The sequence below is a fragment of the Gouania willdenowi genome, chromosome 12 (genome assembly GCF_900634775.1).
Source record: "Gouania willdenowi chromosome 12, fGouWil2.1, whole genome shotgun sequence".
NCBI classification, from domain to species: domain Eukaryota; kingdom Metazoa; phylum Chordata; class Actinopteri; order Blenniiformes; family Gobiesocidae; genus Gouania; species Gouania willdenowi.
The window spans coordinates 23,061,074-23,078,762 of NC_041055.1; the positions used below are offsets into that span (position 1 = coordinate 23,061,074).

The 17,689-nt window shown below is 37.3% G+C and overlaps 1 protein-coding gene across 20 annotated transcripts in view; it reads right to left on the reverse strand.

Moving 5' to 3' along the window:
- nedd4l (NEDD4 like E3 ubiquitin protein ligase) overlaps positions 1 to 17,689 on the reverse strand; it is a 49,455-nt gene that overhangs the window by 2,887 nt on the left and 28,879 nt on the right. For 7 of the 20 annotated variants that reach the window (XM_028462692.1, XM_028462691.1, XM_028462689.1 and 4 more), the window contains 17 exons: positions 17,516 to 17,593; positions 16,069 to 16,128; positions 13,924 to 14,070; positions 13,088 to 13,255; positions 11,425 to 11,622; positions 11,238 to 11,315; positions 8,734 to 8,788; positions 6,884 to 6,942; positions 6,666 to 6,731; positions 5,526 to 5,755; positions 4,807 to 4,928; positions 2,721 to 2,791; positions 2,492 to 2,587; positions 1,758 to 1,831; positions 1,482 to 1,542; positions 1,285 to 1,344; positions 948 to 1,055 (listed from right to left, as the gene is read on the reverse strand). In XM_028462692.1, the coding sequence (XP_028318493.1) occupies positions 948 to 1,055; positions 1,285 to 1,344; positions 1,482 to 1,542; positions 1,758 to 1,831; positions 2,492 to 2,587; positions 2,721 to 2,791; positions 4,807 to 4,928; positions 5,526 to 5,755; positions 6,666 to 6,731; positions 6,884 to 6,942; positions 8,734 to 8,788; positions 11,238 to 11,315; positions 11,425 to 11,622; positions 13,088 to 13,255; positions 13,924 to 14,070; positions 16,069 to 16,128; positions 17,516 to 17,593 (1,731 nt within the window). The remainder of the gene's footprint in view (positions 1 to 947; positions 1,056 to 1,284; positions 1,345 to 1,481; positions 1,543 to 1,757; positions 1,832 to 2,491; positions 2,588 to 2,720; positions 2,792 to 4,806; positions 4,929 to 5,525; positions 5,756 to 6,665; positions 6,732 to 6,883; positions 6,943 to 8,733; positions 8,789 to 11,237; positions 11,316 to 11,424; positions 11,623 to 13,087; positions 13,256 to 13,923; positions 14,071 to 16,068; positions 16,129 to 17,515; positions 17,594 to 17,689) is intronic. The other 13 variants (XM_028462693.1, XM_028462690.1, XM_028462680.1 and 10 more) reach the window with 7 other exon arrangements.

Below are 17,689 nucleotides of genomic sequence, written 5' to 3' on the forward strand. Positions count from 1 at the left end.
TTATATAAAGACAATTCAGGGTTAATTGTCTTTATATAATTTAAAATGCAATACAGACACATTTATTAAGAAACAGCTGCACAATATGTGCCACTTTTGTTTTTTCTCTTGTAAGGGACAGCACGTGTGAGTGAGTTACTGGGTTCTGTAGTGTGGCTTGTTCAGGGAAAGTTCTCGGTTAGAACGCACTCAGTAATCCATCCGACTGCTTTTGCTACTTCTCAGAACAGCATGAAAGGCACAGTGATTGCTAAAACAAGTATTTTGATTCAAAATGAGCTAAAAAAAAAAAAAAAAGTAAAAATATATATCAATAAAGGCGATATTGTCATTTTCGATATTGCCACAACAGAAAACTCGATATATCTTGCTCTATACAGGTGTAGCATTATTGTGAGTTGAATTAACTATTGAAAACTCAGATCTGGGAGTGAGGGCATTGACGGGAATCAAGGACACTTAGTCTGAATGTGAGCTTTGGGCAAACACCTCAGGGTTGTTTAGGGACTCAGACTGGTCTCTAAGGTTTAGGTAAATGATGCCATTAGAATTAGGTTGGTCACATATCATTGGCTGTATGAGTTCACTACACCCGTCATGAAGAGTGTCCTAACAGTTTGGTACAATATGTGTGAGGAAACCCAGGTCCAAAACAGATAGAGGACAGATCAGCAGATGACATGACACAATCACGCTGTGAGTGAGCTTTGTGTACATCTGCTGTGTGTGTGTGTGTGTTTGATGTGTGTGTTAGGGCTCAAAGGAAGACAGATGATAACGGGGACCGGTGCTACTTCAGGCTCTTTCATCAGAGCAAACAAGGCCTGTTCTTCCAAACAGACTTTGATCCCTGAAAGCGAACGCTGCCTATAGCCCATTTTAACCACACATGGGAGTTTCTGTCAAATGCATGGAGTTTGTGTTTTAATGTTTCACATTAACAGTACCTTCCAGAACCATTGGATGACCGGGTGGTTGGGACAGTAGCCGTTCTTGTAAACAGTATGTTGTCTCCAGTCGTTGACGTCAACGTCACCCAGTCCGCACATGAGCAGCTACACAGGGGCAGAGCAGGGGGGGGGATTATTTACAGCAGGCAGCTAAAGTTACCTTAGATACCGTTACATAAACACAGTCCTTTTTGTATTAATCATCCAATTTTCTTTGCATAAAACATAAAGAGATCTCTTTAATCATTAATACAAATAGGGAAAAAAAATCTGATTTTTTTTGCTTTGAAAACTCATATTAATTGATTAAGCATTACTGCTCAGGAATCCATACCTCCAGTTCATTTTCATCAAAGATCTTGATCAGATCAATAAGAATCAACTCTGTGAAGCCCTGCAAATGAAACATACATAACACAGCTTGTATATAAATAAAAATCACATAATAAATGTTTATTCAGAAGACAGCATGAAAACTGTTTTATAATCTGAGGTTACACTGCTCCCCAGTGGAAACAGTCAAATACACACCTCCAGGAAGGCGTTCATCTGTTTCTGGACTCTGTTGACAAACCTCCACTGAATCACCAAACTGGAAAAAAACAACAACACAAACAACACTGTTTTACTTTTACCACTGCATTAAGAAATCATCTGCAAACAAACATGATTTAAACAACATTTATCAACCACATGGCTTCACTCCCCCTTCCCAGTCTGAGAAATGTTCTCGTTAAATCATCAAAATCACTGAAAACCATCACAAGTTGGATAATCAAAGTATTAACTATAGCAAAAATTAGTTACTCAATATATTCCTTCTTGTTGTCATTGGTTACCACCATGTCAGAGCCGCTGGGCTTCAGGTCCACCTGGTACGTCTAAGAAAAAAAACAAAGCAACTGAATTACACAGAAAAAGTCAGCATAACCTCGGAGAAACCGGCATTTTCAAAAAAGTAAAAGCTACAACAAATTAAAAAAAAGTCGATGTATTTCTGTAAGAGGTGTTAATCTGTGGAACAACTTGAAAAATCAATTAAAACAGTCTGGAACAGTCAAAGCTTTCAAAAAGATGTATAAATCTACTATAATTCAAAAATATATAAGCTCAGGGTGAATAAAGTAAGCAACTAATGAAAAGACTTTAATAGATCCATAATGGATTAAATGAATTAAATGACATGATTTAGTTTAAAAATAAAATAACAAACCAAAATGTATATATACACATATATATTGGAATATTGAAATTTATGTTAAAATAACAATCCTAAATACATGTGTATTTCTCTTCTCTAGGACATTTGAAATTGTTTATCATAAATCTTTGTGTTTTTGTCTCGTGGAAGTCTATAAACAGGGTTAGGCATAATAAGTATTAACTTCAGCCTAAACCCTTTTGGTCGTGCTGTACACAAAATAAGGGAAATTTAATGTTTAATGGAATGAAATGACCAAATAAACTACTACTAAAAAAAATAAAACCTCAAGATACTTTCAAACTGATTACTGATGGCGTATTGAAGGCCTGATGCACACCTGCCCAAAGTTGTCCTCATCGATGCAAAACCTCAGGTCCAGCTCAGTGGGATCGTTCTCCAAAATCCACTTCAGAGAGTTGTAGTACTCACTGTCCTGGGAACACAAAATGGTAATCCTTTTTAAAATTAAAGCGTAGTGATGGATGATATTATGTCCACAAATTTCCCAATAGAATAAACTGATCAGGTTTATATTGAGTAAAAACTACACAGTAATTGGTCAGTACCACAGACTCCATGTCTTTAAGAGAGATCTGCTTTCCCAGCATCATCTTGTAGAACGGCCGGATGAAAAAGCCTAAAAGGGCAAACAAAAACAATGTGGTTTTAGCGTGTGCGGCTCTTTACTTTTACAGAGTATTATATACAACAGGGTTCTCCAACCACTGTGCCAGGAGAGATTGTCAGGTGTGCTATGGGAAATAATTCAATTTCAACTAATTGGCCTGAACAACATTTTTGAAAACTAACACTTAAGGTTTAGCAAGACAAAATAAAATTTTATTATAAAAATGTATTACACATTTATTTATTAATAATAACAATTATATATTTCTATATTATATAATTTAATGAAAAAATACATTATTTAACAGAATAAAGTTCAATTGTAGTTCTAATCATATTTACTGTTTTGTTTTTTGTATTCAAGACACTTTGATAAGAATGCCTGCAGTGCATATTGTTAATTACACTTTATTTTGAAAAAATAAATATATCCATTCATCCGTCTTCTGCTGGATAATAAATAAATATAAAAAAATCATAATAGATGTTTTTGCTGCTGTTCATTTGATTCCCATTAAAAGCACTTATGCAGATTTAGGGATGGGAACTGATGAGATTTTAGCGATTCCGATTCCATTATTAATACTGCTGATCGATTCGATTCCATACCGATTCTCTTAATGATTCTCATTGGGTGAAGGAACGAAATAATACAAATTATTTGTTTGCTTTAACTCTTTATTATATTATCTTTGTCTCTTTAATTTCCTGCAGGGATATCAGCTCTCTTTTAATCCACCAGGTATAGATTGATTTCACTGGATAATAATATATACAATATATGACACTTTGGCTACAAACATTTGAGAATATTTACAGTGCTCCTTTTAAACTTGAACAACTTGATCCAAAACTAATTCAGTCATAAAACTAATAATTCTTCTGTAAAAAAAGAACATATTAACCAAAAGCACAGCTGCACTTATCGACTGTGGTAGATTAAATGAGCATGTTTGCCTTGTCAGGAAGGATACGAGATCGTTCTGGACTTAGGGCGTTTCCAGCTGTGGAGAAGACCCTTCCAGATGGTGTTGAGGATTCTAGGACACATATCTCTCAGCTAAAGCTGACACCATGGGCAACGTGTCCCTCTTCATCCACTACCAGAGGGTGGTGCTGTCTTTGGTTGGGATGGAAGGAAGGTTTCTCTATACATAGATGGACTTCTTGATCCACTTTTTGGACTATGTAGAGCCCTATAAAATCCACGTCAACGGAATCGTGGACGGAATCGACCAATCGACCACTGTTGAACGCGGAAATTAACAGAATCGGCATGAAATGCTGTCACCGGAACGTTTTTTTTTTTTTTAATGAGGAAATGTTTTTGGGACAGATCATTAGGTGCACCACCTGCCCCCCTCCCTCCCGTCGAGGCCACTTCAAACAGGTTTCAAACACCGCCTAAACCACCTGAAACACCATCTAAACTGCCAAAAACTATGCAAATCATCACTGACTCCTAAATACGGAGCCACCAGTGCCCGTTTAACTTCACGGTGTCTGTGATTCTCCGTCCGTTTCACGTCAAGCGCAGCGGCACCAGTGAAAACATCAGTAGCTTCACATGCTCAGAGTGTTTAAACAACACGCTGCTTGCGTGTGACATCATCACGTATTTGCAACATAAGAGGAACTGATAAGCGGAATTGACAGGCAAGCAAACAAACGATTCCTAGGAATTGGATTACTGGGAAGCAGTTTTCAGAAAGAACCGGTCTTCGATTCCCATCCCTATGCAGATTGTTAATTGCACTTTTTATTAGAAAGTGGAAATATAAAACATCATAAAAACTTTTATTCTTTGTGTTTATTTGATTCCTATTCAAAACACTTTGATTAGAAAGAATGTATATTGTTAATATACGCTACAAAGTTTAATTTTTTTAACATTTTCTGTTGGTGGTGTGCCTTGGAAAAAAATTTTTCCAATGAAAAGATAAACCTTGGCTCAGAAAAGATTAAAAACACTGATCTACAATGTGCTCGGAGTATTAAGGAGTATTAGCAGTATGAACATCTTACCATCCAGGAGTTTTCCATGAAACACGGCCATTCCTGCCACACGCCCGATGAACTTAAAATAGGAGAGGTGATCTTCGTTGCACAGGCCAGAGTTGGGGTTAATTTGAAGAGTGTAGTTATCCCTGAGTGAATTTAGAGAAACAAAAGAGGTGGGGGAGAGAAAATGTTTCTAAGTTACAGGAAACAGTCACATGTAACACAAAGAATGAGATCATTTCTCTAAAGTTCTTGGATAACAAAACTCTAGTCTTGAATAATTCAAATTCATATGTAATCGAGTAACTATTGAAACATCAGACTCTCCTAATGTCTGCGGGCTGTGATCATGAATAATGCAAGAGAAAGGAAAATCACGTTTTATGATGATTTTCGCTTCATTTTTTGAGGCTCGACACCAGGCAGAAATGTTTTAATCAAGTGTTTATTTCTTCCCTCTTTAGGGCTTCAGAGCGCTAATGAAAACCAAGTCATGACAAGAGGGAAACATGAGACACTTCATGTGACTGTGTATAGCATGTGGGAAATGTTTGCTTCAGGATGGCTTTGAGAATGAGAGGAAAAGCTAATCAGTAAAAGGAAACACTTCACTGCACTCAATGGGAAAAAACCAAAAACAATCAAGTTTACGAGTGGGGGTGGGGTTGTGAATCTCAATGCAATTCCTTGTTTGTTTAGTACACCCCATCCTGTTTGGGTTCTTATAGCTCAAAAAAACTTACGTGGCGGAGTACTCAAATAGGCCGTAGTAGGGATTGAACATCTCCTTTGACAATAGGAAGAACCACTCTCTGGCCACGCCCCCGTAGTCCAGTCCTTTTTCAGATTCAAACTCGATCCATAGTCGTGCCTTCAGGACATCCGGTCTCTTTAGAGACATGATGCGACGGTACGACTCTTCGAAGATGTTGTTCCTGTGTAACTTCATCTCAAATCGATTTGGGATGTCCGCCTAGAACAAGTACAATGATGTTCAAAGTCTGAGTGAGAACAGTATGTACAAATAATAGTATGGCAATAAAAAGGCAATAGCTATTGAAATGCATCCTTTTGTATGATTAACGTTTTGAAATCAATGGTATAATCCAAGTACTTTACAGGTGCATGAACAAGTTTAAGAAAAACAACACCTTTCAACAACCTGCATCTAGACAGTGTGCGTAGGGAAAACGAAAACAAAAAAAGGACACGGAACAGCCTGGATTCACTTTAAAAGCAATGCCAAAGTATTCAAAGTCACTTCACAAACGTCTGGTCTGGTCACAGCACAGTGAGGATGGGGCTTAATCTATGGCTAGTCTTGTCTTTATTTCTGAATTTATTACCAGTGTTTGTATTTTACATTGTATTCTTGTATACCTTACTGATTATTAGTATGTCAGTTTTACTATTCTGTTTAGTATTTGCTTGTATATTTCTAGAAGTCCAAACAGACTAGGAAGCAATATGATAAAATTGCATGATTAAGAAATGGGAGTGGGATTCAATAAGTCATTTTTCTTCCCACTCCTTCTCCAGTAAACATATAATTTATAAGTATACATGGATCACACATTGTTTTCTTTGTTGGGCTTTGAATTCCCTGCGGTGGCACTAACTGGTAATTATTTTATTCATCATTAGGTGCTCAATGAATGTGTGTGTTAAAGATCAAGTAATCCTTGGTTTTCAAAGTTTAAGAAACACTGGTTCAAACTAATGATCGCAGTAGATATGTGAAATACAACAAAGTACATACTGTCTCGACACAACAGCATGTAATCGGGCATCACAACAAAAAGACGATTAAGAAATATCACATTTAGCTTTTATGACGGACTTTCCCAAGAAACTGGATAGGTAAAAAAGAATTCTCTTCATACCGGTTTCTTTAATTTCTTCCTGAAGTAGTCATATTTCTGCTTGAACTCTCTGGAGTAGGGAACAGCCTGAAAAGACAACAATGAATACAGAAGAGTGGAGGAAAGAAATTACCTGCATCTTGTGATACATTTATTAAACAGTAAAAATACAGGCTGTTGTTGTTTCTGAGTGGGTGGGGGCAGAGAATATGAAGATGTGGTGAATGAAAAGCACTCACTGGTCCTGTGATGGCTGGACTTTGCAAACGAGGGTCCTCCCACTGTGTGTTCTTTGTATCTGGGTGAACATTTTTTTTTTTAACTTGTTAATATTCACTCTATTCAAATGACTAAAATAAAAGTAAGCTCTCATAAAAATTCTGCTTTAATACAAACGGCTTGTCAGGATGGTAACACACTCAGATCGCTAAACCACTTTTGCTCCTTTATTTAAAAAGCAACAAATTCTGAACATACATAACAAATATTTATGCATTTAAGTATGCGTTTTTATGTATTCTGTTTTTATACAAAAATAAGAGAAGCCAACTAGCAAAAAAATACAAGGGCACTAAATTATTCACATTTTGCAAAAAAACTAAGAATTTGAAATGATACAAATGATGTCTTAAGAAGTTTTTGGTTGCACCTAACTAACTTTGTGGTATATTTTATGTATTTGTTCAATATAAGCTTTTATTGTTGAGTATTCTGTTTAATTATTTGACACTGAGTTATTCCCAAATCCTTTACAATCAATTGTGTATTTGATTATATTTTCATATTATTGTATGTTAGGGATGTAACGATTAATCGTAAGGCAGTTAAAAATCGATTCATAGGTATCACGGTTGATATCGATTTTCTGACAATTGAATCGCAGTACTTTTTTAACCAGCAGAGGGCGCTATCCGGAAGTGTTGGCGGCGGGCGGAGTCTGCTAATACTTTCTTTCTGGCTGCCTTCTACTCTTAAATATGTTAATAAATGATTCATTACCCCTTTAGCACCGAAAGAATATCTGTAATATTACTTGAATATCTGCAAAAGTCACGTTTTTCTATTAGCTCTGTCTGCTAGCATAGCTTCTCTTCTTCACTGCTAGAATATCTGCATGCCAACCGACCACTGTGTTACCAGCGCCCTCTGCTGGTCCAAACAAATATGACGTAAATCAGTGCAATGACGTTTTTTGTTTTTTTAAAGTCCAATTGTTAAGGCTCAAAATACATTTTCAGTTGCACTTTTAAAAGAAAAACTATTATGCAGTTTTGCATTGTTTATTATAGAACCAGAATTTAAATTAATAGGCTTCATTTTCATTTGTATTATTCCTTTATTTATTTAATTCAAGATTTATTTTTAGTTAAATTGCATTGTTTTGAATAGTTTATCAAGGAATTCTTTTGACAATGAAAAATAAAAGGAAAATAATACAGTATTTTCTAATTTTTTCCCAAAAAAAAAAATTGTCTACAGTCCCATTTTGTAAATGAAAAAATCGTGAGAGAATCGTATCGTGAACCCAGTATCGTGAATCGAATCGTATCGGGAGTTGAGTGAATCGTTAAATCCCTATTGTATGTTTAGTAATTTTAAACATTTATCTTAGGTTATCTTAGTTATTTTACAAATAATTTTTTTTTCTGTTGTTTTTGTCTGTTCTTAAAAGGTAAAGGCTCCAATTTAGCTCTTTGAACTTTCTGCCTTTTACTACACTGTTTCATCCATCTCCTATATGATAATGTGTAATATTCTGTAATTGTGCATAATAAATAAATAAATAAATAAAGTAAAATAAAACCCAATCAATATATAACTTTTTTTAGGAACTATGGGCTTTTCCGCCCTCCTTGAAAACAATTAAACTAACACTATATTCAGTAAACTTTCATGACATTGTTGGTGTCACAAGACGCTTTAAAATTCATCAGCTTGACATCATACATATTATATCCATAATTATACAGATCAATGCACTGATGCATTGGTTTCCCTGACTTTTATAAGATAAAAAGTCAAAAAGTGAATAACACATCCCATGTAACCTTGGTAATTAGATATAGTAGGAAGAATTAAGTCAACTAACTGTGGTCAATGTAGAAAGTGCGTCCATCTGAGTGAATTCTCTCCTCCCAACCCGGCTGAAAAACAGAAGAAAAAAAAAACAAGTGAGGAAATGGTTAGAGATCATGACTGATGAGGCCGTGCTCAAATAGCAATTTAAATCCATCCATTTCGGGCTTCCTTTTTGCAAATTATGTTCAATTGAACTTGACCAAATGATAATTATTTCCTCCTCCAGCTACAGAGGTGAGGCAAGCTCAATCCAACACTGCAAAGAAAAATGAAAGGATTTTCTCTCCTATTTGAGTCAGGTCTGACACATCAGCAATGCAGAGGGGGGCCACAATCACACTGAGGTTAACCACCACCATGAGATCAACCCAGTAAACCATCACTGACACGGTGACAACTAAGCAAAGTGTCGTAGGCAGTGCACAACAGTACAGCGTCAGCATTCAAATAATAACCTCAAGGATTATGAGAGATAATCAAAGGATGGGGTGGAGGGGGGGAGAGTAGGAGCAGCATCTGATAATCTGTCACACAGGGTTTACTACAATGTGTGCACGTGTGTGCGCATGGGTAAACATCTGCTGGAGTGCAGACTGGACAAAAAAGCTGATGACACATGCAGCAGAAAACCAGTTCCTTCCTCTGACAAACATGTCAGGCTCCTTTAGAAACCCACTTCCCTCTTCTTTTCCATTCCACTTCCACCCTTCAGAACCTTATTTCCTCCATCACTTCTTAAATCTCATTTTTTTCCTCCCACAAACACAGTGTTCTATCATTTCAACAAAGGTGACTGACGATATAGATATCAAAGTAGTCCCAGGAAGTATAGGGAACTCTAACAGTTGATCATTGACAAAAGGTGGTGGCAGTGCAAGAGGGGACGCTCACAGAGAGAGGAAGTGGGGGAACAAAAATACTGAAATACTGAAAGGAACTAAGAGGTACAGTCCATCCATGCCGGTCTTAAAAGAGGAAGAGAAAAGACAAGAGGAAAGAGGAAATAAAAAGAGAACACAAGGCTGTCTGCAGGCATTTTGATCAGGACCAGACTGGACCACACAAGTATGCAGGCAGGCAGAGGGAGGGAGGCACCAACCAACCTCCTCTGGAAGGTTCTGCCAAACAGACATGGCCAGTCAGAGAGGAAAAAATATCATACATTAGATTCATCAGAAACAGAGAGAGAGAAAGAATATGAGACGGGGAGAGAGAAAGAGAGAGAAACATGCACACACGCCACACATAGCGGTGAGAAACTGCTAAAACTTTGATTATTAAACAAGTCGCTGCAGAGATATTCGCAGAGAAAACTTGATGTTTGCTAAGACAACATAGCAATACATCAGGGACATCCCTTGTTTCCAGAATATTCACATTCTGCGCAAAAAAATCTAAGCCAGGCTTGAGCGGTCATGAGCCAAAGGTCAAACATATAACAATAGCTGTAGCCTAATTAAAACAGGCCATTTTACGCAGATTGCAACAAAAATATATATTATCATTCAGTTGAAAAGCTTTAATATTATAATTTAAAGTCAAGATAGAATTCTGCATCCCACAGTTATAATTTAAAAGATACAGATGTTTATGATGGTAAAAAAGTTAGCTTAAGTATTAGCATTCAGTTAGGCACATCTCATGTCTGGCCGTTTTAATTAGAAAATGATGCTTCTGTGATAGGACTCTGAATTTTATATATTACTGTCCCATGTAGGCTTTGTTTTTTAATGTTATGCAGTTAAATTTCACTAATCTGAGGGCAATCAAGCTAGGACTATCTAAACTAAAATAAGAATAATCAGTGAGAAAATCACTTTAATGTTTTGAGAACAGAGTACTTAATATACTCATAAAAAGGTGATAAAAGTTTACCATGGTTATAATAATCTACAAAAACATGTTAAAATAAATGTAGTAATGAGTGGACAAAGCAAGGCAAGTCGCATGATTTATAACACTAGTGCTAAACTCAAGGCACGGGGGCAAAATCTGCCCTTTGGAGCATCCAATTCGGCCCGCAGGAGAAAGTAAAAATGACAGAGAAAACATGAATCATTGTGTTCATTAAACTCAACAATATTTACAGGGGCTCACAGTTTTCCCAGTGCTTATATGGCATGGCAGGCATTTTTAATGTTAAGTTAAAAACAGTTGAAAAAACTCAAAATTCTTACAGAATTCTTCATTTTCCTCAAATTATGACATATTTCCCTTGATTAAATAAAATTTGGTCTAGGAAATTTACCTTGTTGGGACTGATATCTAACACTTATTGCTTGGATATAGTCTGTTTGTTACATATTTTGTATTTTATATACACGTAAATCTCAAACACAATAATGTTGAACTTACTTGTTTTCCCACATAAAAAATCTGTGGCCCACTTGAGATCAAACTGCTCCGTGTTTGGCCCCTGAACTAAAGCCAGTTTGACACCCCAGCTTTATAAGATAGATTAATGAGCAGACCTTGTGGGCCAAAAGTTAACTATGTAGCAAGTTAAATACTTACAGGAAGAGGTCCGAGTTCCCCAGGCTCCATAGAGTTCTTATTCCTCATATGGACTGGATATTTCAACCTGGGGTCCTCCTGTTTGTCAGCAGATAAAGAAAAATTGTCAAATGTAACCAGTAGCAGTAGTGAAATGGATTTGTAAAAACCCACACAGTCTTTACTTTGCAAAGGAAAGAGAACTCACCCAGGTTGTGATTTTGCTGTTGTGGTCGATGAAGAAAGGCCGTCCGTTTGGTGCTATCCTCATCTCCCAGCCAGGTGGCAGGAAGCTCTGCTGGGTTTTGTGCTGTGACTTTGGGGAGCTGTAGGGTGACGGCTGGGGCGACTGAGGATTGGACAGAGTGTCTTTTACTGCCCTTCGCACCTGGATGTTGTTTGCTCCCTGAACAAGAACAAAACACAATGAAAAGTCAATAGCTCATTAAAAGAGGAGAAGAGGAGAAGACAATACAACAGGAGAAGTGTTTGTCACACCAATCCAGCAACAAATACTCTTCCATGAGTCATTTTCTGTAAAACAAAAAAAGAAGTCCAGTGAAACAAAGTTTTTAATTGTTTTCAATCATTAACACTAGAGTTATTCTCACCATCACAATCAGATCTAACACAGTTATGTCAAGTGTATAGGAAGAATGTTGACTAATCAATCAACACTCATACTGCTTACACCACCAATGTGTCGATAACAATATCAACACAGATAAACAGAAATTACATAGGTGAATGGTACAAAGGAGAATCCTAGAGCTGCTTTTTTGTGAGTTTAGACATTTCTTTTTTAGATTACCGGTAATTTAATCTTAAACACTTTATCTTAATAAATGGGATTCAATAGTTTGTTTAAAGTATTAGGGCAACATTTTGACAAATAAGTCTACACACATTTTGTGTAAAATGTGTGTAATTATCACAGACATCAATCACAAACATCCAAGCTCGAGCTATGAGCATTTCTAATTATTTTCTCTTCTATTATGCTGCTTTAAAGTACACATCCTAAAACACACTTAATTAATCCTTCCTTCTGGTGAGATAAAATAACTGGCAAAGATCCTAGAATGCATCACAGTGACAGAGAGAGAGCATGTTTTTAGATACAATGTGTACCAGTAGTTCTCAATCAGCGGTGATGGACCAATAAATGAGCATTGGGTTTGACTTTGAGTTTAAAATTAGTTTCCTTAGTAATGATTCGGTTCTTATTCATAAACAAACATTATGTAATGCCTAAACTAGCGATTCTCAAATGGTGGGTAGCAGACAGCTAGTCAAAAATACATAAATACTTAATGTCTCTCATGTTGGCCTTTTTTATTTTGAAAGAAACTTTTCTTCTGACTGACATGCTGTGAAATGCATGTTGCACATGAAAATATATACATTTAGGTTTTTAAAAAACATGTTGCACAGGAAAATATATAGATTTATGTTTTACAAAAACATTATATACATGTGTGTTTTCAACAGCTATCTTTGAAAAACTACATTTGGTTGGTTGACTTCTAAAAAAAAAAAAGAGGACTGCGATTTAATGACCATGGCAAAACGTGGGTCCCAGCGTGAGACCAGTTGAGAACCACTGGCCTGAATAACTATTAGTCATTTTGATTTAAAAAAGATGGAGTGATGAGACGATAGGAAACAAAAAATATAATTTACAAAGGTTTAGCAAAGAATAGATGTCGGACAAGCAGCATGAAAACAGGTTCGACCTCTATTAGTTGGGAGAATGCTAAAGATGGATAAAAGATGGATGTATGAAGAGGAAAAAGAGGTCCTCAGGTGGGAAAAATGGGAGAAAGCAGCAGGCATGATGGAAAAGGAAAGGTTCGGGCAGCTATTCTCACCTCCAGGGGGGTGGAAAGGGTGACAGTGGGGGAGCTGAGGCTACGAGGTCGTCGGACTTGGGGCTCATGGAGGTGGTTGGTGGAGGCATTGGAGAAGGAGGGGGTGGATGCGTTTGCTGAGGCTCCTCCGGATGCTGAAGCTGAGGTACTGGGTCCATCTTCAGTCAGCTGTTAGTGAGAACAGCACTTTGAAGGTTATGAGGAGAAGATCGCCAACTGCTTGCGAACTTTAGACACTCAAAAATACTCGTACGCATCTCTCAAAAATGCTCCAATAACCTCAAAAAGAAAGGGCCTTTCCACGACTTGGTATAAAAGTCTACTTTTGTGAGTGTTGTTCTGCAAAACCCAAAACGTCCGTTATGTTAGCATTTAAAGAACGCAAAGGTTGCAACGTAGACAATGAGATAACATACAGTAAACACAGTAGCATTAGAAAAAAGATTGAATATTAAAGAAGACATCTGAGCATCAAAGACACAAATGCACCTAAATCAGTGCTGATTAGTGCAAAAACCTGACACTCATTCACAGACAGACAAGGGTCAAGACAGAGAACAGGAAAGACGGATTAAAAATGAAGAGCTGCAGTTCCAGTTCCGTGCGGGGGTTTAAAATATTCTGATGAACACAGAAATGCATTTCATTCCAATTATAAACAGTGTCGACAAGGGAAAACAAACAGTCAGACAAAGTCAGGGAAGGAGGAAAAAAGAGGCTTCAGAGCAGCATTTCGTTATGGTTACACATGTGGGAGAAAGAGGTGGAGGTCCTGAAACACAGGCTTAGGACACGTCCAGTCCCATGCATAGAGTCCGGGCGGTCCCCTCTCACACCTGCTGTACCTGCACAATGGGCCTAGTCCAAGTAGTGGTGCGGTTGTTATGGTTGACGTAATATGTTCTTCCTTTGCCATCCTTTCTCTCCTCCCATCCAGGGGGCAGGCCAGGGGTGGTCAGGGAGTAAGCAGATGCAGAGGGAGACTGGCCGAGTGTAGAGAGAGAGCACAGCAAAGATAAAGGATCAGTACAGGCTGAAACGCTGAAATGGAACAGGGTGGGGATTCTGCGAGTAAAAAGACCCCAGTGGATTAAAAGGAAAACCCCAAATTCTAATCAATAGTGTATTTGTGGCATGGTTTAGAGATAGAAAGAGCTTAATAACATTGTATAACACACGTGGAACAATCCGTAACAAGGCATGGAACATCAAACACATAAAACAAGGATTAGCACTGTAATAGCATGTGTGATGGTAAATAATAAAATGTTTAGAAGTGACCTTTAACCCCGACGCGCAACCATTTCTCACACATTATTAAGAAACAAAGAATCATAGCAGGGACTGATGTATTTCTATTTATTTGGCAGTGTGGCTTACTCCCAAAAGCATGTTACTGCAGGTTTTCTTAAGAAAGAATTTACTCAGAAAACTTTTTTCCAGGAAATTTACTTTGATCTCCTGGCAGTCAAAACATGTCAGGAGATAAAAAAAGTTGTCTGAATGAATGAAATCTTATCATATTATTTTAAAAAAGAAGACAAAATGAACTTTCTAGAATTATATAGTTTTTATTGAAGTGTCTAAATAATCAGAGTGAATGTTTGTCTTCCCATTAGCACTGGGACAGACGTGCCCGAGCTGTTCCCGCGCTGTGCCTGATGTGAGCCAAGATATGGACAAGGTGACCCCCCTGCAACCCTGTGCAAGATGAGTTGGATACAAAAGATTAGTGAGTAATTCATCACTACAAAATTATTCATTTTTTAAATAATGAGCTCATAACAACAAAATACTTTGTTTTTATATAAGTCCAATAGTAGCAGCAACTTTGAGATCACTTTCCAAGTCTTGATGCCAACAGTAAATAACAGTTTGAGTTTTTTCTTGCAGTGACAGCAACAAACCATCATCTGTAGATGCAGGCTGGGTGATTGTTTGTGTACTAGGGACTGAGGTTACCTGCATGGTTTTACTATAAGGTTTTAAACCCTGGGAACATTCCGAGACAGGGACTTTAAGTCAGCAATAATTTCTAAAATTCTGTGAAGCCAAATGTAGCCTCAATGGGGAAATTACTGCAACGCTTTATGACCCAATACAGTCTATTAAAGCAGTCTTTCTCAAATGGGGGTACCCAATGACAATACAGGGGGCACTTGAGAGCGAGTGGAAAATTAACAAATAAAAGCATTAAAATATAGAGATTTTAAAATATGCATTTTTGGTTTAAATTCATAATAATAAAATTATAAATGATGAAATGATCTTTAATTTGAGAACCACTGCTTTAAAGGATAAATCCACAATAAAAAAAAAACATTTTTCAAATGTTTTCCCTACAAATGTCCTCTTAGAAACAATGTAAAAAAAAAATCTAAAAAAGAAGTAAACGTATAAAAGCACAATCATACATACAGTAAATGGGTTCAAATACTCTACTGACACATATTTAATGTGATTACAGGTATTTGGCAATGAACTATCATGTCCTCATTATCTTAACAAACCTGTAGTGATCTGAAAGAACATTTTTCCCCCACTCTTTTCACATTAAATAATCAGTATTTTGCCATGAATAGCAAGTTTTACAGTCTGAAAAATATATACTGAACAAAAATATAAACGCAACACTTTTTTCATGAGCTGAACTCAAATATCTAAAACATTTTATATACACACAAAAGACATATCTCTGAAATATTGTTCACAAATGTGTCTAAATCCTGTTAGTGAGCACTTCTCCTTTGCAGAGATAATCCATCCCACCTCACAGGTGTGGCATATCAAGATGCTGATTAGACAGCATGATTTTTGCACAGGTGTGCCTCAGGGTTTATATTTTTGTCCAGTGTATATCAATGTGTGTAAAACTACATGATTTGACAGGAACAAACAGAGAGTTCATCCAACAGGGTGTGAGGAAACTGATAAGGTGAGCCACTAGTAGGGTTTGTGCTGTACATAAAGTGGGATATTACCATGGGCTCCTCACCACCTGAGACAGTTTGAGCTCGTGATCTTCTGGGCTGGGAACTCTGCTGGTAGTAAACAACAATGGAAGATGATCTTTAGTTCAAAAACTAATGTGGTTCGGAAATCAGGGTTGAAGTGAAAGGGGTGAGAATTTGCGAGAATTGGGTGATTGTACAAATGCGGGGATTCGTTCTCAAAGGGACGTGAAGAGGGGCGGCCAGCGAAAGACAGATTTGATTGGAAACATTTTATTGTGTCCAATTGTCTTTAAAAAGTCTAGAAAGAAAGAGAAGAAATGCTTTCTGTTTCATTGGATAGGTTGACTGAGAAAGGTTATTTTGTTCAAAAAAAGTGAGCAAGAAAAGCAACAGCAATTGAGAAGATATATGTCAAGAAAGATGTTGTTTCTCTCATACAGATGTGCTGTGGGGGTGTCGCTTATTTTTAACTCCATAAGCTGGAGAACATTTAGCAACCCGATATGCACTTAGCAGCTACGGTAGCACTAACAGAGCAAACCTCACGACTTTCATTATTCTAGGAATCATTCACACAGTCCTTGGCCAATAGGAACAGCAGGTCCACCCACACAACAAAGATCAAATCAGACTTTTGGAATACAAACCAAGTCTGCATAACTACAAGTTATACCAAAACCATGCAGTGAATGTCTGCATCAGAAAATATTTAACAATGAAAATACAAAATATATAATCTGTTAAACAGACTAAAATGTACGACACATGCACTGAATTACCATTGGCAAAGACATAGGGACTTGGAGAGCAGATTGCACTGCTAAAGAGACATTAAACCTTAAACCCAGTACAGACAGTGAACTAATCAAGTTAATATTTTTCCCTCATCACTGTCTCCCAGGCCTGGAAACTAAATATTCAGACAGAGGCAGACATCAGCACCTGTACTTTTCCATGGCTTGACAGGGCCAAAGCTCAGAGGCTCTGAGTCATATGTGTGACAAACATCTGATTCGGATCTTGCGACTGATTTGGTTGGTTGACCTGGATTTCCACTGCTGTAGCGACTCAGGTCTCCTTGGAAGTAGCTTCTAAATGGACGTGGAGCCCCACTCTTCCTACATTTTCGAATACTCTTAAAAAAAAAGGATTCTACTGCTACAGTTTATTATGACAGCATGTGACTCATCCGACACTAGAATGTGTGAGTTATAGAACAAAACTGCAGTAGAGAGGAAAAACAGGTGTGCAGGGTTAGGAGTGAGTGACAACATTGCTTAAAGAAAGAGGAAAAGGTGAGGGAAAGAAGCATCTCTCTGGGATTAAAAGGTAGAAATTTGAAATGCTTTGCGAGAAAGAGGATTTCATATGGAAAAAAAAACATGTCAATGACATAAAATACATATTCTGAATTAATGAGATAACAAGAATACAAAATGGAGAAAAAACAACTTCGAAGTTCAAAAGTATGTACCGTGATCGGAGGAGCCTGGGCCTGATCACTGACACCATCTGTCATACTCGAGGAGCGAAGTCTGTTTGACAACTGGCTCTGTTCACAGTAACCAAAGAGAAAGACAATATTTGTCCCACAATTACATAACTGGATCATTTAGGCTACGTTCACACTGCAAGCAACCTATAACCC